Raw genomic sequence first — 25,379 nt, 5'->3', positions numbered from 1 at the left:
ACTCCATTTGGGCTATATAATATATGGTTGGAAAGCTAAATCAAAGGCTACAACTTTTATGGTTTACATTTTTTCAAATTCCAAACAGAACAGGGTGAAAAATGCGGTCAAAACTGTGACCATGAACCTGGACGCGGATTGAGGTAGTACACTGGGTAATGATCGCGCCCGGACCGCGACCGCGAGCTCCACACCTGAATAAATTATCCTTTTTTCACGTTGGAGAAGGTATAATTATTTGGGCCCGATCCTACTTGGTATATATACATGGAAAATGGTATTTTGAGGAGGTTGGACATACTTTTGACACAGATTCAACCTAAAGAGGCAGAGACACAATAGGAGCAAGGCGGGAAATTCTTCTACGAGTTTTTCCTTCTTCTTCCTATTTTTCATTGTTGGTTATGACTTTTAGTATTGTAGTTTTACATACTATTATGAATAGCTAATTTGTTATCTAGGGTTTTGATAGAACCTTTTGTAGGATAAATTCTTGTTATGTTTTTATATAATTGAGCCGTTGGATTTCTCTACTTGTTCAACTACGTGTTTGTTATTGTTGATTGAATGGCCATCAATTGACCATGCCTATTTATTATGTGTTGCTTGACAAAGGATACATATTTAGGTGGTTGTTGAACAACGTCACTCCTAACGTATGTGAGAAATCAATACAGAGGGTTTAAAGGCAGGTTTAGAAATAACAAAGCCTTGATGTGTTCATAATGAGCAATAAATAAATCCAACTAGCGTAGTTTGAGAGAATATGTCTAGTAATTTGTTGTAGTTGCTCGAGAAAGAATTACAGCACCTAAAATGCTCACGATCAGTAGAGAATACATTGGCAAATTTGTAGGGAACATAGCTAGAAGGATTCCGACAATTAGGGAAATCATAACTCTAGATCTCCTTAATTTAGTCACCAACCTTTTGTCTCGTTAGTTGATAATTTTACCGCTTTCTAGTATTTGCTAGTTAATTAGTTAGAAATATAAATCTCAAACTTTTGGTTGACTTATTAAAGGAAAAAGAGTACACATATCTAACAATACGCCTTTTGGTTGGCTTAGTAAAAACCTTGCAAGGAAAATCCAGTGGGACAAAACCTTATAAGGGAAAAAGATTACAACGCGTATTAACTCCCCTTGATAAGAGCGTCAATTCACATCTTTAACCCTTCGCATCCCAATCTTGTGCACTAGCTTCTTGAAGGTTGACGTCCGCATAGATTTGGTGAATAAATCACCCATATCAACTCCAATGAATATGTTGCACCTTGAAAATTCTCACTATCACATTATCATGCTTATAGTTATAGCAAGATACAAATGTGCGCAAATATCACTTAGGATATGGTACTTCAGGACCAGGAATTGTATATGGTTTAAGATATTTAAATCTTTCAAGGATTGTCATATAAGTCATATAATAGACTTTAATTAGATGCATATCAAGTTTTCATGTCATGCTAGACAAATAAGATATCGAAAACTGATTGTACATATTATTGACTTTATACTTTCAAATGTTTGAACTGCAGGTCCAAAACTACATATATTTCATATGAAACAAATTCTATTCGAATTGTGTCTCTTTCATTTGGCCAATATTTTTGTATCTGTACTCGACAGACTTAAGATCCTCATCTATACTTAGCGCTATGATAGATGTCTTCTACGAACATTTTATATCGGTTCCAACATTTTTTCATAAAGACATGGCATAGAGATCTCTTCATTCATATTTTCAGGTGCTTGAATCTCTCCTGAGATTTTATGAAGTATTATGTCATGTGATCTTCTAGATCATTTGCCTCCTTATTATGATCATTTTGATCATTTGCTCATATTCTTTATTAAGAAGTTTATTTGAAATCGATTTGTCTACACGCTTTAAGCGTACCATAGACTTTGTCCTTCTAGGACTTATTCTAATAGGAGCATTTGCAGTGAGAATATAGTTACTTTCTTTGGATCAACAAATACGTCTGGCATGCTTTGCAATATATTACAAATGAATTATCCTTTTATGAACTTCAAGTTCATATTATTTTATTCGAGGATCTATATGTACACATGATAATTCATTCCATGTAACTTTTTCTCAATTGTTTATCATGTCTCCCCCTCATGTTAGAAAAACTAACTTGCTTCCTCAACTTTGGAAATCCATCTTTGTACGTTATGGTGTTAATCAAAATATACACCACACATCAACATTAATAAGATGGAATTAATTGGTTCCTAACTTTGAACCACTTGTGAGGGGAGAATGTAATTTACTTTCATATATAACCTACACCAAACTGATATAGATAACTTTGTTCTCATCAATAAAAATTTAGCTATTAAGTGGAGGCACTCAATAAATTATTTTGCTAAACCAGCTGTGATGTAAACCAACTTATCAAGATAAACTGTCTTGAGTAAAAAATCTGGAAATTATGCTCTAAATCAAATTATTAAGCAAGTTACCTTGCAAACATCGGCCAGGTTGCGGGTTAATAATAATCACACATATAACCATCTCATAGATGCATCTTATGTGGTATACATAGCAGGTGAATGGGCTAGATTCACCTTTGATATTTTCAGCATTCATGGGATCAATCCCAATTTTAGTTGGTCTATTAATTAATGAGAACAAACAATATAAGAGAATTCTTAAAGAACTTTCTAGTTCTTTAATATTTACCCATGTAGATTCTCTTTTATTTTTGCACATCATACTTAAATTAATATGGCTAAACCAATTATGCTAACTGAATAAATTATCAATATTGATAAACTTCATATTTACACCATGACGTGTGCAATTATCAATAAACTCCAAGTTTTATTATGATATGGGTTTTTATATCAATAAACTTTTACTTTATTGTGGCATTCTTTTGTTTGTGTAGTACAAACTGGAGAATAAAGCGGGTAGTTTTTCATATTATCCCGCCATAAGTTGTAGTAATAGAAGATATTAAATTTTTCCTTTATTTATAGTCTCATTATGACCAACTGCTTTCGCGAATACTTTAGAAACTCAATTAAGTTTCTTTGAGACTTACTACAACATAATGCTTTATTGATAATCAATTTTATTCCTCCAAAATAGTAATAATTGGCTCTTCCAAAGCTCTCAATTAATTTGGTACTACCACATATTCATCAACATCCATATGGTGAATATCTCTTTTAAAGAGAAAGTTATACCATTATGGTTATGGTCAAAATTATATGCAAGATATGTTTCTTGCATTAATATTATTCTTTAATAATCACGTTACTAAAATATTAACGTGCATTAGGTACGTGACCAATGACCATTCATGCCATAATAATGATATTATTTTCTTATATCATCTCAAACCTCCTTCTAGAGGTGAGTGTGGTATATTCATTACCACTAGCACGTTCATATTCTTCTAAGAATGAATATCTATTCATAAATCAGATGTTGTCACATTCACATCATGAATGGACCATAATTATCTATACGTGCTTTATAAAATCTCATGTCAAATAAAAGAAACTTAAAAAAACTCCTATCTCTCTAAGTGCTCTCAGCTCACGTTAGTTAACATGCGCTGAAACTGGTCATCCATGGCGAGAGGGAGGGGAAGAGGACGAGGAAGGCAAAAAAAAAAGTCGTCATTACCAGCATAGAAAGATCTACTAGCTCACAAAGCAAAATAACAGGGAAGGAGAATGCTCTGCAAACACCAGATCTGGACCTAGATTCTGATACTAGAGCTCAATGGAAGAACATTGGAGGTGCATCTAGCTCAGGGGTTTCAAATAAGCTAGATCTCACAACACCTCCATCAACTGCATCGAAAGTGCAATTGGAGGAAACAACAAAGGATCAAGCTCTACATGCTACAGTAACTAATGCAATAGTAACAACTGAGGAGGAAGAACAAGGCTCAACAAATCCTGCTCTGGTGACAAAAGCTGCAGACCCTAAACCATGGTCTAACCTATTCCAGAAGAACAGATCTGCAGCAAATGGTATGTCTCTATCATATATCCCTCCATAAATTGTCAATGGCCAAGTAGTTGTTCAATTGGACAAAGAGGAGGTTGCATCGAGACTGAGAAGTGGAGATGTACCTTAATTCCTTACATCTTAGGTGATACTCTGGGATACAATACTATGGAAAGATATATAAATGTTAATTGGGCAGGTGTGAGGGAACCAGATGTGTTTCTCCATGAGGAAGGATATTACATAATCAGATTCCACTTGGAGGCTGATATGAAAGAGATCTACTATTCTGGACCTTATACCATTAATAATAGGCCTATAATTTTGAAGCCTTGGACCTCAGGCTTTGATTTTAAAGAGGAATTTCCCACTGAAATTCCCATGTGGGTTAACTTTCCAAAATTACCTTTGAATTGTTGGGGAGTGAACTCATTGAGAAGAATAGCAAGTGCAATTGGGACTCCTATTTTTGCTGATGAATACACAACTAAGAAAACTAGAATCTCATTTGCCAGAATGTTGATAGAGGTTAATGTGACTAAACTACTACCTGATGAAGTATGGGTTAGAGATCCAAAGGGTAAACCATTTCTGCAAGATGTTTACTATGAGTGGAAACCTAAGTTTTGTAAGCACTGTCAAAAGGTTGGCCACTCATGTTCTCCTCATGGTGCTGGTAATAAGCAGGGGACTAAGCACCAGATCAATCAGAAGGGGAAAACAAGGGAAACTAAGAAAGTGACTATGGAATGGATAACTAAAGGCAAGGCTCAACAAAATGATACTCTACCTGTACAAGTTGTACCAGCTGACAAGCAGAGACAGCAACAGACATCAGAGGTCCAGCAAATGCCATACATTCCAACAAGAACCAGGCCGGAAAGTAGTCAAAGATAACCTGGGGTTATGCCTACAAGTAGTCCAACTGAGGTTATGCTGAATGACAACAATCGAGGGAAGCAAGTGGAAAGCAATCCTGAGTTTAATTTGACAAAATTTCCTTTGTTGTCTGCTGTAAAACTGAGAAATTCTTTTGAGGTATTACCATGTGGGACATGGGATGTGCAACAATCACCCATTGACAGGGGAAGATGACGTTTAACATGCTGATTAATTGGCTATTCTGGAATGTGAGGGGAGTTAATAAGAGATATAAACAGAAGGAATTGGCTAACTATATCAAAAATAAAAATATCAAGTTAGCTGGCCTGATGGAAACTAGAGTGAAAGAGCAAAATTTCAAGAGAATCACCAAAGCTATTACTCCTGATTGGGAAGGGCTAAAATAACTATCAATATGCTTAGAATGGTAGGGTGTGGGTGCTATGGGACCCAAGATGGTAGAATGTGAAGTTAATAAAAGCTGGGGCACAATTTGTACATTATCAACTTACAAACAACTTAGGGAATATAGACTGCTTAATAACAGTAGTTTATGGATACAATACAATTGAACAAAGGAGGGCACTCTAGACAGACATACATAACCTGGCTGCAAACATAACCATTCCTTGGTTAATTTGAGGAGACTTCAATGCAGTGCTCTATTCTCAAGATAGACTAATGGGCAATCATATAACATATGCTGAAACTCAAGACTTTGCCAGTTGCATCCAAACTCTGCAGTTGACTGAATTGATATGGAAGGGTGATTACTACACTTGGTCAAACAAGCAATATGGACCTGATAGAATCAGTAGCAGAATTGATAGGATTTTAGAAAACTTTGAATGGATGATGCAGTGGGGACAAGTACAAAATGAATATGATTTACCTCAAATATCAGATCACTCACCTATTATCCTTTCAATTTCCATGAGTACAAGGCCTGGCAAAATTCCATTCAGATTCCTAAATGTAAGGGCATACCATGGTAGTTTCTTACAAGTAGTGCAGGAAGTATGGGAGCAGAATGTGACAAGTTGGAGAATGAAGAATATTTGGTTGAAGTTGAAAGCCTTGAAACCTAGGCTTAAGGCTTTAAACAATGAGGAGTTTAGATCTATTATTGACAAGATTGATAGGTCTCGAGGAGAACTTCAAGATATATAAAGAGGATTACCATAAATTATAATGATGGCCTACTGGAGCAGGAGAAAACTATCCTCCACTAGCTGGAGAATGGTCTCTTATAGAGGAAAGTGTCCTAAAACAAAAATCAAGAGCAAGGTGGATTAAACTTGGGGACTCTAACTCCAAGTACTTTTCTGTTATGCTAAAGGAAAGGAATCAAAGGAAACAAATTAAGGAACTCACATCTGTACATGAGTAGAAGTTGAATGATGCTGACATGATCAAGCATGAAATTATGGAGTTCTACAAATCACTGATGGGGCCTGCTGCACTAAAACTACCTGCCATAAACAAGGAGATCATGAAGCAAGGGCCTATGTTATCTCAACAACAAAGAAGTCAGCTAGTTGCAGAAATCTCTGATCAAGAGATCTTTGAAGGATTGCAGAGTATTGGGGATGACAAATCACTAGGAGTGGATGGTTTCAATGCATACTTTTTCAAGAAAACATGGCCTAACATGGCCTATTATCAAGGAGGATATTTGTGCAGCTGTTAAAGAATTCTTCACTACTGGTAAATTGTATAAGGCTCTAAACTGCACTACCCTTACACTAATACCAAAAGTTGACAAACCAGACACTGTGACAGATTTTAGACCCATTGCTTATTGTACCCTGCTATATAAGATGATTTCTAAGGTATTAGTATCAAGACTACAGAAGGTTATTACTAGCATCATTAGTGAAAATCAGGCGGGATTTATACCTGGGAGGAGAATTGCAGACAACATCATTCGGGCACATGAATTGGTTAAAGCCTATACAAGGAAGCACATCTCAGATAGGTGTATGATTAAGATTGACTTACAACTTGGAGCAGGTAATGGAGAATTTGGGTTTTCCTACTCAATTTACTGGCTGGATTATGGAGTGTGTCAAAATTGTCAATTACACCATCTTGATCAATGGAGAGACTACTGCCCCTTTTGATGCAAAAAAGGACTTAGGAAAGGGGATCCTATGTCCCCCTTCCTATTTGCTATTGTAATGGAATATCTAAGTAGGAGTCTTCATGGCCTAAAAGGGGAAAAAGATTTCAAATATCATCCAAAATGTGCTAGACTTGGTATTACACAGTTAAGCTTTGTTGATGACTTATTGTTGTTTGCAAGGGGAGATTTATCATCAGTGAATGCCATGCACAAATGCTTCAATCAGTTTGCTCAAGCATCAAGATTACAAGCAAATATGGGGAAGAGTTCAATGTACTTTGGAGGGGTACCAAGAGATGAAAGAAATAAAATTCTGCAGCTTCTAGGATATGGACAAGGGGAGATGCCTTTTAAATATCCAGGCATTCCCCTGTCAACAAAAAAAGATATCAATGATTCAATGGCGGCCACTCATTCAGAAGATAGTAGCAAGTATATCTTCATGGACAACTAATAAGCTATTTTATGCAGGAAGAGTACAATTAGTACAAAGTGTAATTTTTGGAATACAAGCATACTGGGCCCAGTTGCTACCTTTACATGTTAAGGAGCTGAAAACTATTGATGCATATTGTCGGAGCTATATCTGGTCTGCAACCAATATCATCACTAAGAAGGCATTGATATCCTGGAAAAAGATGTGTTCCCCTAAATCTTGTGGAGGTTTAAACCTGGTAAACATCCATCTATGGAATAGAGCTACTATCTCTAAAGTGTGCTGGGATGTGGAAGCCAAGTAGGATAGACTGTGGATCAAGTGGATTCACTCCTATTATATCAAAGGACAACAATTCATGCAAATGCCAGCTCCTAAGCAAGCCTGCTGGATGATCAGAAAAATATTCAATTCTAGAACTGATTGTAGTCTGGTATAAAGGAACAGACAGGGCACTAGTGTAACTAGACACATCTATCTTCAGCTGCTGGGACAACAAACTCGAGTGCCATAGAAATGTCTAATGTTTCAAAACTGTGCGAGACCTAAAGCACAGTATACTATGTGGATGTTATTACATGGAAGACTTCCAACCACAGATAGATTGGCAAAGTGGGGTTCGACAGTGGATACACAATGCACTCTATGCCACAACCATGAGGAAAATAGAGACCATCTATTTGTCAATTGTGAGTATACTAGAATCTATGGATGAAGCTTATGCAATGGTTGCAACATGATTATACTAGGACACAGAACTGGGAGCAACATCTTGACTGGAGTTTGCAACATGCTAAATGCAAGACCACAAGAGCAAAAATATTTCGACTGGTATATACAGAAATTGCACATGTTATTTGGATTAAGAGAAATCTGAGAATTTTTTAGAAAAGGACACGTGATTGGAATACTATTGCTCGTGAGATAACATACATATGTAATATTAGAGGTACTGCTAGTATTCAAAGTTTAGTTCATAGCTATATTTTTGTTTGAGTGTATAAAGGAGCGTAGGACATAACAGATAGAGCTTGTAATGAGATAGCTAGTTGTGTAAGCGATGCTATGGTTTTGTACAGTTTTACCGGTGATTAATATAAAAAGTGATTAATTATCAAAAAAAATCTCATATCAAATCGATGACAAATATTACTTTCACAGAGTGAAGGATTATTTCGAGAATCCTTATTATTTTACAATGATGACGATTATAACTTCGTCTATTGTCATGCCCACATCCATTGATACCTTCACAATAATAATTTTGTCTTCTTTCAGACTTATCACATATTGCTATTACATTCTCTTAAAGGAATGAGAATGAAGTAAATTCAATGGGACGGGTTTTCACTTCTTGTGCCCACGATCATACATGACTTTGATCATGGCAAGACATAGAAATTGTACCACTTCGAGTGGTTATAATATTTTACTAACTCCATTAGAGTTATAATCAAAATTTATTTTCTTTACTTGCATATAAAATCAAATTATAGAATAAAAGAGAAAAATACGGTAAAATACATACCTTAAATCTAGAATTTAATCATGAAGGAAGTTCATGGAACAATTGACAATCAGTATGCTGAATCCCAAAGCTTCTACTTAATTGGTTAGAGTCTTGTGTTGATAACGTGTTATGGAATAATAAAAGAAGAAGAAGAAGAAGAGTATTGCAGAGAAAAATAGAGAGAGAGAGAGAGAGAGAGAGAGAGAGAGAGAGGATTCTTATTGATTTTGAGATGAATTACAATGGAATAGGACCCCTCTATTTATAGGGAAAGAGTGACTTAGCCACTACGTAAAATCCCTATAATTTCTAATATAGACATTCACCTTAAATACAATTCTATTTATAACAAAATTCGAATTTTTAATTTGGATTTTCAGATTATTGACTGGATTATTGGATTTAATTTTTTTAAAATTTTGAATTTCGGATTGGATGTTGGATTTTCTAATTCAGATTTTTGGGTATCCGAAAATTCAAATTTTTTATTCTTTATATTTAGTGCTTCCCATTAGACAATAGTCCAGTTATCCATATGCCAATATTAATAAGTCCAATATCTTACCTATTAAACTTTATATCCTATATTCAATATTAATTACTAAGTTACTATCAGAATACGTTCTATTTGGACGTGGTTTTATCTAGCTCATTATTATTAGCGTTATAAATGTCTTTGTTGTATTTGTTTATAATGATTTTATTATTTGAATACTTTATTTGGATAATTGCAGTGAGAATAATGAACTTATTGGGCAATTTAATATTAATACTTCATTTGGATGTTTATTTTTATAAGAAGAAGAAACAACTCAACATATAAGCTCAAATTCAAAAACTCGAAATATCCAAACCGATTAATCCAAAACCGAATTTAAAAAATCGGATCCTATCCAAGCTTATTTGGATTGTCATTTCTTCAATTTGAAAATCAAAAATCCAAACCGAAAATTTTATATCCAATTTGAACTGCTCGAACGCCATCCGTACATGATAGTTAACTCAAACCAATGATACATTCGTTTTAAAAAAATTGTTCCGAAACTTCTTGTGATAATTAAGCAAAGTTGATTGAATTTTTTGTCATAAAAAGGTTTATAACTTTATTGCCATAAATTAAAAAATTTGAGTTACTATACATGAAATTATTTTATTGTACTAAGTCGTTTATTTGTAAACAAGTTATATTCAGATTGGAATTATAATGTGGCTATTTTGTTATGATTTTTTTGGTAGATATTTGATGTATTAAATTTACAATAAAATATACTAAAACAGTATTATATATATATATGATTTTATACTAAATAAACTTCGATAAACTTTTATTTGTTGAATTGATCCTTGGCTTTCTTAAAATATTGAATAAGAGTTTTGGTTTAGAACAAATATGTTATTTTATTATTTTTATCATGTGATCGTCATACTTTGAATATGGTAGATAACACCGGATTAAATTGTTTAACAAAATCTATAGGATTATCATACTTTTGCTCTTTAGGATTTCTCTACCAAATTGGTAGGGTCGATGCTACTATTACTCTATATATCTGTTAAGTTGTTCATTGAAGTCTACCGGATTATCATATTTATGCTCTTTAGGTATTTCTCTATCGGGTCGGTAGAGTTGATACTGTATTTTTCTTACCTATATGTTAAGTTGTTCATTGAAATCTATCAAATTGGCATACCTTTTTTAAGTTATTTTAACAAAGTGTTCTTCAAATTTGCAACTTCAATTTCGATCAAACCACCTAAAATCTACTCCAAATGATCTCAAATTTGAAACATAACTTCTAAGTACCAAAACAAACAATCTCCAATTACCAACTTGATCGAATAACACTAAATTAAAAAGATCTATTTTATCTTCTAAAGCACTTTCTAAGGTCCAAAAATAGAGTTTTGAGACTTTTTTTACAATAAATCACCAAAATAACTGCTTGAACTAAAAGTTAAGCACAAACTATTAATATTGTAAATACTAAACTTCTGAATTTTAACTTAGAAATGAGATATTGAAATAATGGTTTAAAGCAATATTTTAAAAGGTTTTTTTTAGACTCGCCGGAGCTCGTCCCATGGCAGGATACTATTGAAAAGCCTTGAGGCTCATGTGGGGGCTTAGTTTCATGTGATTTACGCTTTAAGTGTCCGATTGTGCATTTTGAACACTCATAACACTCAACCTCGAAGCTCTCCAATAGTTCCTATGCAAATAATGAGTCAAATTCACTAATTAGCACTATTGACTCTCAAAATTCTCTAACACATGAATAATTAAAGTACTTTTCATCTATAAGAATATGAAGTTTTGAATAACTCAAATAACGAATCATAATATTGCATATTTACTTGTTTAGAATTGTGAGGGTGAATATCATTTGAATATTTCTTCTGAAAATAGATAACCAAAATTTATATCTTTACTTACTAGATCTTCATAACTTAATTTTATATCTCTCAAAATCATCATATATATTATGATAAATATCACATTATGGTGGATGTCTACTCTTCTTCCATGATCTTCATCTCAAATGCTTAATGACATATTCAATGACATATTTTGTATGTTCAATGACATATTTCATGACATATTTTCTTCACTTTTTATGCCTATATAAAGGCCTTGTAATAGATAGGAAAATATACACAATTGAAGAAGAAATAAGAATCTCTCTTCCTCTCTTTCTATCTATATCTCTTAGTTTGTTTTGCTTGTTCTATATTGTTATTTTGGGTTATATTTTATAACACTTTATCAGTACGAGGCTCTACCATCTAAAGAAGATCTTTGAGAAAATTAAGGTATAATTTTTCTCAAATTTGTATTTTTTTTAAATGTCTGATATTATGAAAAGAAAGTTCGTTGCCCTTGAAATTTCGGGCAAGAACTATATGACATGGGTATTGGATGCTGAAATTCATTTAGATGTAATGGGTCTTGGAGACGCCATTAAAGATAAAGATAAAGCATCTACACAAGACTGTGTTAAGGCCTTGATTTTCTTGCGTCATCACCTTGATGAAGGGTTGAAAATTGAATATCTCACAGTGAAAGATCCATTTGTTTTGTGGAATGGTTTAAAGGAAAGATATGACAACTTAAAGTTGGTCACTCTTTCACAAGCACGATATGATTGGGCTCATCTTAGGCTCCAAGACTTTAAGTCTGTTTCTGAATATAATTCTGTTATGTTTAGAATTACTTCCAAATTGAAACTCTGTGGAGATAATATCAGTGACTATGATATGCTTGAAAAAACGTATACAACGTTTCATGTTTCCAATATAGTCTTACAACAGCAGTACCGAGAGAAAGGCTTCACAAAGTACTCTCAGTTGATTTCTCTTCTACTTGTGGCTGAATGAAACAATGAATTGCAAATAAGAAATCAATTTTATTGCACTCTATAATTCTTCTTATGTAGTTCTTAAGAATATTTTTTTCCGAAATTTTATAAATTTCACAAACAATGAGTAATATCCTATTAATTAGTATTCTAGTCTCAATGATCTTTTAACGATTTTAACTTTCCTATACATTGCTTTAATTCTCTTTAAGAAAAGGTTTACAAGCACCCTGGAACAACTTTTTGTTACTTCACCCTCAATTTTTTTTATGAGTATGTTCTTTTCTTACACGGATCAATTATGTTTCATACAATGTGTAGGAAAATGCAAATAATTTATACTCGTAAATAAATTTGTTGTAGTTGTATTAGTCATATGTGTACTTGTATTATTTTTTGCGTAATTATTTGTATAATAATTAGAATTTGCCACAAAATGCATTAAAGGCTACTATTGAATTATTGGTTTAACTTTATTTCTTTTCCATTTTTCTCTCAAAATACTAATATTTATTCATATACTTCTTTTGTATGTCAAACTATGAGAAGCAAATATGGATATCTTTCAAAGCAAACTTGGATCAAAGTTCAATTATAAAAATATTTGCTTAATTGATTCATGTACGACACATACAATATTCAAAGAGAAGAAATATTTCTCTCATTTAAGTATGTGTAAGGCAGATATTACTACAATTTCTGGTAGTAGTAATCTAATTGAAGGCTCTGGAAGAGCTACTATAACTCTGCCTATGGGAACAATAATTATCATTGAGAATGCAATGTTCTCCTCCAAGTCCAAGAGGAACTTGTTGAGTTTTAAAGATATCCGCAAAAATGGATTTCATATTGAGACAATAGATGAGAATAATATGGAATATCTCATCGTTACCAAGAATGTCTCTGGCCAGAAAAGAATTATTGAGAAATTCTCATCTTTATCTTGTGGCCTGTATTGGACAAAAATTAGTGCAATTGAGGCACATTCTACCTTAAACCAAAAGGTTTCTGCTTACAATACTTTTGTACTTTGGCATGATCGATTGGGCCATCCTGGATCAATTATGATGAGACGAATCATAGAAAACTCAAATGGGCATCCATTAAAGAATTTGAAAATTCTTTTAAATAATGAATTTTCTTGCACGTCTTGTTATCAAGGAAAGTTAATTATAAGACCATCACCAACAAAGGTTGGGATTGAGTCCCGTGCTTTTTTAGAACGTATACAAGGGGACATTTGTGGACCTATTCACCCACCTAGTGGGTTGTTTAGATATTTTATGGTCTTAATAGATGCATCCTCTAGATGGTCTCATGTATGATTATTGTCATCTCGCAACCTCGCGTTTGCAAAATTAATGGCACAAATAATCCGATTATGTGCACAATTTTCCGATAATCCAATTAAGTCTATTAGACTTGATAATGCTGCTGAGTTTTTATCCCAAGCATTTAATGATTATTGTTTATCAATTGGGATAAAAGTGGAACATCCTGTAGCTCATGTTCACACTCAAAATGGCCTTGCAGAGTCTTTAATTAAACGTGTGCAATTGATAGCAAGACCGTTACTCATGAAAACGAAGTTGCCCACTTCTGTTTGGGGTCACACCATTTTACATGCAGCAATGCTAATTCGTCTCAGACCGACAAATTATCACAAATATTCTCCGTTGCAATTAGTTTTGGGTCATGAACCTAATATATCTCATCTAAGAATTTTTGGATGCGCTGTATATGTGCCTGTAGCACCCTCATATCGCACCAAGATGGGTCCCCAAAGAAAGTTAGGAATATATGTTGGGTTTGAATCACCCTCCATTATTCGTTACCTTGAAACATTAACGGGAGATTTGTTCACTGCTCGTTTTGCAGATTGTCGATTCGATGAGGCATTTTTCCCAAAATTAAGGGGAGAAATTAGTGAAACAAAACGTGAAATTTTGTGGAAAAATACATCATTGTCTCATCTTGATCCACATACGTGCATCTATTTGTGACACAGAGGTGCAAAAGATTATCCATTTGCAGAAAATAGCAAATCAAATGCCAGATGCATTTACGGATTTGAAAAGGATAACAAAATCACATATCCCTGCAGAGAATGTTCCAATCCGTATTGATGTCCCTATTGGACAATCTTCTAGTGTCATAGCTAATGAGTCAAAAGCACGCCTAAAACGTGGCAGACCATTAGGTTCTAAAGATCGAAATCCTAGAAAAAGAAAAACAAATGATCAAGATGACACTACGAAAGAGTCTCATAAAGAAATTCACGACTTAACCAATCCTGAGATTCATGAGGAAATCAATGAGCCTGAGACTCAAGAAAATAAGGAACTATCAATAAATCCAATCGATATTGAGACAAATTTGAATCGAATGGATATAGTGGCAGATTACATCTTTGCATATAATGTTGCATCTAGCATTATGCAAGAAAGTGAGGATCTTGAACCTCAATCTGTTGGAGAATGTCGACAAAGACTTGATTGGCCAAAATGGCAAGAAGCAATCCAATTAGAGTTAAGTTCACTTGCAAAACGTGAAGTTTTTGGGCCTGTAGTCCAAACACCTAATGGTGTTAAGCCTGTTGGCTACAAATGGGTCTTTGTACGCAAAAGGAATGAGAAAAATGAGGTACAAAGATATAAGGCACGCCTTGTTGCACAAGGATTTTCACAAAGGCCTGATGTCGATTATGAAGAGACATATTATCCTGTTATGGATGCTATAACATTCTGTTATCTCATTAGTTTTGCTGTTCATGAAAAGCTTGACATGCATTTAATGGATGTAGTTACAGCCTACCTTTACGGCTCACTTGATAATGAGATATACATGAAAATTCCCGAGGGATTTAAAATGCCTAACGCACAGAATTCAAATTCCCGGGAAACATTTTCAATCAAATTGCAAAGATCTTTGTATGGTCTAAAGCAATCAGGAAGAATGTGGTATAACCGTCTTAGTGAGTATTTATTAAAGGAGGGTTATATAAATGATGTCATTTGTCCATGTGTTTTTATAAAGAAAACAACATCGGAATTTGTTGTACTTGCCATATATGTTGATGACATAAACCTTATTGGAACTCCTACATAACTCCAAAAGGCAACTGATTATTTAAAGAAGGAATTCGAGATGAAAGATCTCGGAAAGACAAAATTATGTCTCGGTTTGCAAATTGAACATTTGACAAATGAGATTTTTGTTCATCAATCTGCCTACATTAAAAAGGTATTGAAACAGTTTTACATGGATGGAGCACATCCATTAAGTACTCCGATGATTGTTCGATCACTTGCTGTAAATAAGGACCCGTTTCGACCTCAAGAAAAGAATGAAGAGCTTCTTGGTCCTGAAGTACCATATCTTAGTACAATTGGTGCATTAATGTATCTTGCTAATACTACAAGGCCTGACATAACTTTTTCGGTTAATGTCTTAGCAAGATATAGCTCTGCTCCTACAAGAAGACACTGGAATGGGACCAAACACATATTGCGATATCTAAAAGGGACTACCGATATGGGCTTATTTTATGGCAATGATTGCAATCCCGATCTTGTTGGTTATGCCGATGCTGGGTATTTATCTGACCCGCATAAGGCTCGATCTCAAACAGGTTATGTGTTTACATGTGGCAGCACTACCATATCTTGGCGATCAACTAAGCAATCAATCGTGGCTACTTCTTCTAATCATGCTGAGATAATTGCTATTCATGAAGCAAGTTGAGAATGTATTTGGTTGAGGTCTATAATACATCTTAGCCGAGACAAATGTGGTTTGAAGTGTGAAAAACTACCCACAATTTTGTATGAAGACAATGCAGCATGCATAACCCAATTGAAGGGAGGATTCATAAAAGGAGATAGGACAAAGCACATTTCCCCAAAGTTATTTTTTACACATGATCTTCAAAATAATGGTGATATCAATGTGCAACAAATTCATTCAAGTGATAATATGGCTGATTTGTTCACCAAATCTCTACCAACATCAACCTTCAAGAAACTGGTGTACAAAATTGGGATGCGAAGACTCAAGGATGTGAGTTGATGCTCTCATCAGGGGGAGTTAATACGCGTTATACTCTTTTTCCCTTACAAGGTTTTGTCCCACTGGGTTTTCCTTGCAAGGTTTTTAACGAGGTAACCAAAAGGCGTATTTCTAAACATGTGTGCTCTTTTTCCTTCACTAGGATTTTTTTTCATAGAGTTTTTTTTCCTAATAAGGTTTTAACGAGGCACATTATCTTTGGACATCCAAGGGGGAGTATTATGATAAATATCACATTATGGTGGATGTCTACTCTTCTTCCATGATCTTCATCTCAAATGCTTAATGACATATTCAATGACATATTTTGTATGTTCAATGACATATTCCATGACATATTTTCTTCACTTTTTATGCCTATATAAAGGCCTTGTAATAGATAGGAAAATATACACAATTGAAGAAGAAATAAGAATCTCTCTTCCTCTCTTTCTATCTATATCTCTTAGTTTGTTTTGCTTGTTCTATATTGTTATTTTGGGTTATATTTTATAACAATGTATTTATTGTTTTGTAATTTAAAAGTAAATTTGCATTTATTCACGAAGGAGTAACATTTTAAGTTATAACATTGACAATTTTATTGAGTATTTATTTTTTGGGAGGAAAAATGTGTAGTTTGATAATATCTTTAAAAATTATAGTTGATTTATATTTCATAATAACTTTAACAGTATTATATTATTTATATTTACAAAACATGTTAGATATTTTATTTTCTTTGAGTGTTTTTAATTTTTTCTCGTTTTCATGAACTTTTATTACATTTTTTTTATATCCTTGCCTATTATAATGTTATATTATTAATTTAAAAATTAAATTTTTTAAAGATCTCGCTCCTACCTTTTAAAACACTAGTTTAAAGGTATATTTCAAGGAAAATATCAATTTTTGCTGACAATTTTTTACTTTTTGTTTTCAAGAAAAATTTATGTCAAAACTCAATCCCAATTCCATAAACTCTTTTTAAACTTGAATTTCATTTCTATATTTTTCCTTTAAATGATTTTGAAAACTGTTTGATGTGGATTTCAAAAAAAAAAACAAAAAAAACAAAAAAAAAAGGCCAAAAAGCATCGGCACCTCTTCTAAAAAATTTCCCAAAGCCAAAGAATAAACACACACACAGTTTGCTTTTTTTTTTAAAAAAAACACACACATACACGCACACAGAGTTTGCTTTTTTTTTAAAAATCACACACACACACACACAGAATACAATGGAAGCTGATCACCGGACGGTCGGAGAGTACACGCTGACGTGTAGGCTCGGCGGAGGCTCGTCGTCGACGGTGTGGAAAGCGGAGCACCGTACAAGCGGAAAAGTGGTGGCGTTGAAGCAAATCAACCTCCTCAACCTCACTCGCCAACTCAAAAATTGCTTGGACTGTGAACTCACCTTCTTGTCTTCTGTTAATCACCCTAACATCATTCGCCTTTTCGATATCTTTCAGGTTTGTGCTATCTTTTTTTTTTCTTTTTTTTTGTTATCTATAATTGAGTATTCCAAATAACTTTATGATTTTCTACACAATTTTAATGGAATTGGATTGAAGTAACATTTTATGTGAATAGAATTGTTCATATATATATATATATATAGGTTCAACTGCAAATGAGTAGGGTAAAGGGGTGGCTCCAGATGGAAACAACTGATTTCTCATTTATCCCAAAAACAAATTATAATAATTGGACAATTGTCTTAACTTTAGAATTCTGACAAATTGAGCAAGTAAGCTCAAGCATTGATATTTGGGTAGCAAGGGGTTGACGGCTAAGAACAATTTTGACTGAGAAATTTCACTGGATCCCTTAGAATTCTGTTTCTTTTATGATCTTTTAATGAGCAATAGTGGATGCCTGGATGGGTAATTTTGTGCAAAAAAAGAGATAAACTCAGACCAAAAATTGTGGTCTTTCTCCATCTCTCTTCTAATTTGGAAATTAAAAACCTTTATAAAGAAGGTGCTTTCGCAAAGAGCACCATGTCTGGAAGGTGTTGATAGGAAAGTGGAAAAGTTAAATTGGGTGCATAATATCCAAAGATGTGATTGGCCAAGGAAAAACTTTTATCTTTTCTACTTTCTTTTGTGCGTCATTATCCACTCTGAGCATGTGATTCAGCTGTAAATTATAGCGTCATAGCTTTTAGTCGTAAGATGAAGTAGTGCTTCATAATTTATGCACTAGATACAGTAAAAGCTGTGACCCTAAAGAATTTATTCCCGGGGTTTTGGAGGGTTTAGCTTTGAAGTTCTTCTTCACATGCATCAGTGCATGGCTTGTTTATATCCATTTGCCTTAAAAAGCTTAACTTGCAAAGTTTGATACTCATTAGGCAGAAGGTGTAGTATAATCTTTGTATAAGTTTCATGCTTCAGACCAAAAGATCCAATCATAACCATCAGAAAATCTAGTGATGTGCTTCTCCCTCAGTTCTTAATTTGACACAACTGATCTGTCCCTCAGGCTGAAAACTGTATTTTCCTTGTCTTGGAGTTTTGTGCTGGAGGAGATCTGGCTTCTTATATCCGAAATCATGGAAGAGTTCGAGAATGTGTAGCTATAAAATTTATGAAACAGATTGGTAAATTTTCATTCAGAATCCTTTTTCTGCTTTTTTTCTTATAACCAAGATGTCCTTTCACAAATCTTGTACAACTAATGCCATTTTGATTGCAATACTGTAGGAACTGGTCTAGAGGTACTAAGCTTACACCGAATTATCCATCGTGACTTGAAGCCAGAGGTACAAGCTTTTGTGTCTTCATAGACAAAATACATTTCAATACACACTGCTAAAACCGGAAGTGTTATCAACTAATTTAAAACACCTAGGACTAGAAGTATACTCAGATTGTTTTTCACCCAAAGACATTTTATACATCTTTGATTCGATTTGCTATTGCAATATAACATTATGCAATTTTGCTTATCACTTAGAGCTTAGCTAGTCCCACGTGGAGGTGGATGAAACCTGATGCTTGAATCATTTTTCCAAATGAACCAAGCTTATTTTTAGGTTGCTGAATAGTCTTTGAAACTGGTAACATGTTTCATATATATTTTCCAATGATTGTGCTGATGAATAGATACAAAACTTTTGATATCCCCCTACAAAAAACTTACAGTGATTTCTCTGACTTCAAGTATGGATTCACAATCATTTACAGAGCTCTCTACACCAAAAAAGGAAAAGTAATATACAATTTAATTTTATCCTCTGGATGGAATTACTTGTATCCTCAAAACATCTAAAATTTCTTTCCTTCTAATCTGTCCACCAAATGCATGCTGGAATCAGATTGCTGAATAGTTTTAGCTTTTCTTTTTCACTTTTTTGCACTAAATTATTTGTCTGAAATGTGTTTTTTTCAACTAGCATTTCAAACTCCTATTAATGTCTTGAGCTGATATTCAGAGCCCTTTCATCGCCTTGAGCTGAATGTTTATGATGCACATGTAATTTAGAAATGCTAGGTGTACTTCAGGTTTTTAAATTGAAGGGAAAAAACCATGTAACCTAGGGAAAGGTCTCAAAAGGGGAAATGAAGTTTGAGAGATAATGGGGCCTAATTCTTGAGATATGTTGAAGAAGGGAACGGGGAAGCATGAAAATGCATAAAGTCGGAAAAAATGTGTCAAAAGGAGAAGTAGAAATGGTGATATATATCTACGAGAAGAAATGAAGAAGGTTTACTAACATAGAACCTACAGAATTTAGTACAACCGCATAATAAATCTACAAGTAGGCCGTATGACTCACAAGTCCTCCCTACCTGGTAATCTTTTTGTTTTTGCAAGTTTCTATCGTCATTTTTCTCTTATTGAATTTTGTTCACTTTTGAATACTTATGCTCAAAATATAATGTTCATCTCATTTATTTAATTTTTATTGTGTCTGGAAATGTTCTAATTTTAGTTCATTTCTGGTTCAGAACATTCTCTTATCTAGCTTGGAGAATGACTCGATTCTTAAGATTGCTGATTTTGGTCTCTCAAGGTAAAGGAACTTGATATGGAGTTCGGAAACAGGGAAGCTAAAATGCTTGGCATCATTAACTATCTCTTTATCTTTTTATTCTTGGAGCAGAATGTTAAATCCGGACGACTTTGCAGAAACCGTTTGTGGTTCCCCTTTTTACATGGCTCCAGAAATTCTTCAATTTCAAAAATATGATGCGAAGGTAAGAAACTAGTTAATACAACTATATAACACAGATGAGACAAGCTGATGCGTATTCTTCTGAATAGGTTGATATGTGGAGTCTTGGTGCAATTCTGTTTCAACTACTTAATGGTTACCCTCCTTTCCGTGGTAGGACTAGTGTTCAGGTAACAACATTTTCTTCAGTGCAGAGGCCTCCATATGTTCGTTAGTCCACTTATCAATTATTTATGTTTTTAATATAGATACTACAGAATATCAAGGCGTCTCTGTGTCTTCCTTTCTCTGAGCTGATTATTCCTCAGTTGCACCCTGATTCTGTTGACTTATGCTCGAGACTATTGTCTATCGACCCAGGTCTGCAGATTCCTGTAATCAATATCATTTGTATTGCCTTCCTACTTCATTTAAGTTTGATAGATCTTCCTATATCTGCAGAGAAGCGGATCTCTTTTAAAGAGTTTTATCGACATCGCTTTTTGAAGATAGGCGAAGCGGGGGATGAAAGCTTCTGTTTGAAGTAAAAAGATTCGGATATCTTGCTAGGCAGAAGGACCAATATAATTATCGCTGTTTATACTTGGATTCCAATTTTCCTTTGTCAACTTGATGAGCTCAGCGTCTTTTTCCTGCTGATTACTCTAGGCTATTCACTAGTCTGTCAGTTTCAAATCATGTGAATGTGTCATTCTCAGAAAGCAACCTGCATCATTGTACATCATAGTTCTCTTTCACAGATGATTCAGTCAGGTTTTACATTCTAATAATTAGCTTCGGTATTGATTCCTAAACTACCTAAACTCTGCTGCATCAAATCTTTCATCTTTGGCCATCCGAGGACAAATAAATGATTCTCCAAAATCTTCAAATTGATCATATGAAATTGAGGAAATTCATTCAGTAGTACTAGCATCAGTATCATTTGTCTCCAAAACAATGTATACTCTCCTGCCTCAAAAATCTGTATCATTCCTTGCCATCTGAGTAAAGGACAAATAACTGATTTGCACAAATTCAAATTGATCAAATGGAGTTAATGAAATTCCTTCACATCTTTGACAGCTGTTGTTTGCTGACACATTTAAAGAGGTTGGTGCACAAGCCCCCTTATCCAATATGAAACTTGTTCTTCCATTATTATTCTCCAAAATTAAAAAAAGGTTGCTTGTCTTTAAGAAGGTTGGCTACATCTTGACTTGGAATGCCAGCAGAAAAGTTCTCATTCTGGACGCTGAGCACGAAAACTGAACATCTTGCAGCATTGTGTACTTCAATTCTGGCTAGGGGTTCATGGGGTGAGCTAGAGGAGTGCTTTTAATATTTGTTTTCTGCTTATTGACTTATATTATGCCCTGAAGGCTCTGATCAGATGAATCCTACCCCGATACTACCTACTTGTGGGCCTCTGTAGGACACTGCTATGTACTAAGAGACAGAAGTTAGCCTACCAAAGGAGTGGAAGTAACTTCTTTTATCATATGGTTCCCATCTCTTCACCATAGACAGTTTCTCCATGAGTTTAAGGGGTTCAAGATGCTATGGAAATCAATTCCGAGGAACTGACACCAACCTGTAAAAGGTAGTATTTATTATCTTCTAAAACTATCAACAGTTACAAATTGCACAGGGACATCTTCACGGCTAGCTGGATGATATCAGTCTTATTAAGATCAGTATTCCAATAATATTATGTATAACTTTGTTTGCAATTTGGAATAAACTGGTAATTGTAACCAAAACAAAGAAGTGAGTGCAAACACAAATAATTGATTTCTAGGAAAAAAGATGCTGCAGAAGGTTCAACCTTACCTGTAAGCAAACTAACTTTTTCTTGTCTTGAAGATATTAAGGTGCCTTTTTACATGTCCTGCCAATTTGCAAGATGAGAACAACAAAATTGTACAAGCGGTATTGACAAAAGAAAATAATAGCTTGAATTTTGCTAGTGTAACAATATGTAGCACTATCCTTCATCCAATTTGTTATTCATCCAATTTGTTACTGTACATCAGATTCCTAATTATTCTGTTATTCAATGAGAAATTCTACTTCACTATTAACAAGTGATGCCATCTTTTGTACTTACTAGTTTTGCATTGCCCTAGTGGTCCGCTAATTCATCTCCATTTTGTGACCGTTCTAGCAGTTGTATTTTATCCTACGTGGTGCTGTCAAACATGGCCAATTGGAGGAGAATCTGTAACTATATGATAACGTTTTAATTCTATATCTAGATTCTAGTTTTATATGCCCCACAAATTTGGTAGCATAAGAAAAGGGCAGTTAAACTGAAGCTAAAACTTCAGAAAAGCTTCATGAGTTTCCTTATCTTCTTTGTTTCTTTTTTCCTGTTTTTTCTTTTAGTGAACAAGGGGATGACTGACAAAGCAACTAAGACGGAACGAGGGCTAAGAAGGATATATCTCTTTCATGGTGAGAAACAAACACGACAAATCCATAGAGAAAAGACTAATGAAGAAAGAAAAATCTAACAGGTCATTGGTAGAAGAAACTCTTAGCTTCTCCCTAAAGGATTTCCTAGTTGGCTTGTTTGGATGACCCTTCTTCTTAAATGACTTCATGTGAAATAATCACTAAAACTTTTTAAAAGTCAGTGACCGGAAGTTGTTTCAGAAAATTTAACAAGAAGTTGAGTAGTTACCTGATTTGCATTAGTTGTGTCATTTAACATGCTTTCAAAGATAGGGGTCATTTGGTTTGTTTTGTTCGGCTGAAGTGGCTCGAACATTCATTTTTACACATGTCATTCATGTGCCCTACGTGGACGATGATGAAAGCGAAAGATGATTCTGTTAGAAAAAAGGGCTATTTGATACAAAATGGTGACAATGAGAGTATTTTTTTGTTGCCAACTTTTAAGTAGGTAAAGTTAAGTGATAAGTCAATAGCTTAGTGGCAAATTTAGACTTTTTCACAAAAAGTAATTCAAGTCTAAGTAGTCTTGTTTTATCGATAGCTGCATAAGTTAAGCAGTACTCCATTTTCCATCCTTCTTGGCGAATTTATTGTTGTTTTCATGTCTGGATGCTTACAGCTGTGATTTCTGCTGTTGAAGTTGGAGCTCAACAACAACCTCCGACATATCCTTTGAGTCCACTCTTTACAGAGTTTTTGGCTATCTCCTTCTGGCCTTTATGCCTTTGGTGTCTACCCAAAGGGGCATTTCATGTTGCCATATGGCTAGCCAGCACACCTGAGAAGGGTGTCATCTGATGATCCTCCAGTCATCTAGATGCATACCTTTGGACCATTAGAAGGTGCCGTAGATATCTCATTTCTAGCGTCTCCGGTCTTTTCTCAGGTTTTGTGTACGCGTACGCCTAGTGAAAGAGTTTCTAAGTACTATATGTCAGTTGCCTAGGGACAGGTATCTTGTTATGCATCAGCATGTTTTAAGGATATTGGTGAACAAAAGTTTCTTATCAAAGTAGTTAAATTTTGAATTCTTTGTTGTATACATTTAACCATTTAGTGTTAAGTCTTCATTCTTACACTTTTTGCTTTGTCCTGAAATAGGGGAAAAAGAGAAGGGAAAGTCGAATGGAAGATATATAATGGAGAAATTAATATAAAGGAGGGGATTTGAAGGGCATAAAAAAGAAAACAATTTATTTCTTGTTTGGTTAAAGGAAGTAAATAATATAGTAGGAAAGAATATCATTCTTTTTTAACAACGGGAGGAAAGTTTGCTCTTCTTCCCATAAACTTTCTCTAGATATTGGTCGTGCCTTAATAGAAATCATTTCATTTCTCCAATCCACCCCCTAATACCCAACCACTCTTTTTGTTTTTTGATGATGGTGTTCATGCTAGCTTGGGTGCAACCAGCTTATTATTCTACCTGCACCTTGTTACAACCCACAGGTAGATGTATTGGTAAATCTTACCCAAGATTGGAGCAAATGAGGTCACACTGAACATTGTAGCTAGGACTTGTACTCTAATTCGTCAATTACTCAATGGGAAAATTTCACATTAGAACAACTAGGCTCCCTACTTTTCAATTTTGTAGCCCATATTTCAATTTACAACCAACTAGCCCAAAAATAATAGGCTAAAATTCAATATTCAACTCCAATAAGTTCTCAAAATTATTATTTAATTTTAAAAAATGATTCTCAAGCTTTTAAGTTAATTTTCGAATTAGTAATTGTGACTCAAATATTAGTTCAACAAACCAAATCCATTTGGGTGGTGAAAATTAGATCTTTAACAAGCTTAAATATGTGGGTTTAAACTCCGAATTTGATTTTGCGAGAAATTTGGAGTGAGTGTTATTTAGACTTGTTAGAAATAGTATAAGGAGGTTGTATATAAAATTTGAAGTCATTTAATGGAGATTTGGACTGGTTTTGAACAAGAATTGCAACTGAAAATCGTGGAAGAAGTTCGTCTACAGACACTTGTATAAATGTATATAAGATGTGTTTATACACTCATATACACTATTATACATAATTATACAAAAAACTGACTTCGTCTTCTTCCTTGCGTCTTTTCTGATATTTAACTCAAATCTAATTCAAATCACTTCAAATTTAAATTTTGAACTCCTTTTGATATTTTCAATCAATTGGAACAACATCCAATCCAAACAACTAACAAACTCAAAAAAACCCATTTTCAAAAGCAAAGCTTTGAATGGTCTTCAATGATGGACTTCTTCTTCAATTTTCTTACATTGCAACTAGGTAATACAAGAGGAGAAGCAGAAAATATACAGCCCCTTGAAGCATATGTAGAAGATGTGAGAAGAAGAGAGTGAAAACAATGGTTTTGAGAACACAGATTTAATTTCATAGCTTTTAGAAGCAATGGTTGTAAGAACACAGACT

At 34.2% G+C, this 25,379-nt stretch overlaps 4 protein-coding genes across 7 annotated transcripts; all 4 read left to right on the top strand.

The window, feature by feature from the left end:
- Positions 1-5,541: 5,541 nt before the first annotated feature.
- LOC138869481 (uncharacterized) lies at positions 5,542-6,030 on the top strand. Its single transcript, XM_070147100.1, has one exon. It carries the CDS (start codon positions 5,542-5,544, stop codon positions 6,028-6,030), a length of 489 nt encoding a protein of 162 aa, XP_070003201.1.
- A 256-nt stretch (positions 6,031-6,286) lies between these two features.
- On the top strand, positions 6,287-7,439 carry LOC138869480 (uncharacterized). The gene is made up of 4 exons (XM_070147099.1): positions 6,287-6,473; positions 6,544-6,692; positions 6,874-7,037; positions 7,166-7,439. Exons 1-4 carry the CDS (start codon positions 6,287-6,289, stop codon positions 7,437-7,439), a joined length of 774 nt encoding a protein of 257 aa, XP_070003200.1.
- A 4,336-nt stretch (positions 7,440-11,775) lies between these two features.
- On the top strand, positions 11,776-12,306 carry LOC138869479 (uncharacterized). Its single transcript, XM_070147098.1, has one exon. It carries the CDS (start codon positions 11,776-11,778, stop codon positions 12,304-12,306), a length of 531 nt encoding a protein of 176 aa, XP_070003199.1.
- Positions 12,307-17,359: 5,053 nt separating this feature from the next.
- LOC104249574 (serine/threonine-protein kinase ATG1t) lies at positions 17,360-23,127 on the top strand. Of its 4 annotated transcripts, none has more exons than XR_011407706.1 (9): positions 17,360-17,809; positions 18,825-18,942; positions 19,046-19,104; positions 20,294-20,358; positions 20,449-20,542; positions 20,610-20,690; positions 20,769-20,880; positions 20,962-22,102; positions 22,888-23,127. XR_011407706.1 is itself a non-coding variant. In XM_009806019.2 (8 exons), the coding sequence occupies exons 1-8, from the start codon at positions 17,378-17,380 to the stop codon at positions 21,045-21,047; spliced, it is 1,047 nt and encodes a 348-aa protein (XP_009804321.2). In that variant the 5' UTR covers positions 17,360-17,377; the 3' UTR covers positions 21,048-22,571. The 4 variants fall into 4 exon arrangements, 1 of the variants encoding a protein (XP_009804321.2); XR_011407707.1 differs by lacking the exon at positions 22,888-23,127 and having other exon boundaries at positions 20,962-21,612; positions 21,703-22,571; XR_011407708.1 differs by lacking the exon at positions 22,888-23,127 and having other exon boundaries at positions 20,962-21,612; positions 21,700-22,571.
- The last annotated feature ends 2,252 nt before the right edge of the window (positions 23,128-25,379 follow it).

This window comes from Nicotiana sylvestris, chromosome 5, assembly GCF_000393655.2.
Source record: "Nicotiana sylvestris chromosome 5, ASM39365v2, whole genome shotgun sequence".
NCBI lineage: Eukaryota > Viridiplantae > Streptophyta > Magnoliopsida > Solanales > Solanaceae > Nicotiana > Nicotiana sylvestris.
The sequence above is the reverse complement of the archived record's forward strand: the minus strand, read 5'-3'. Positions and strand labels throughout refer to the sequence as shown.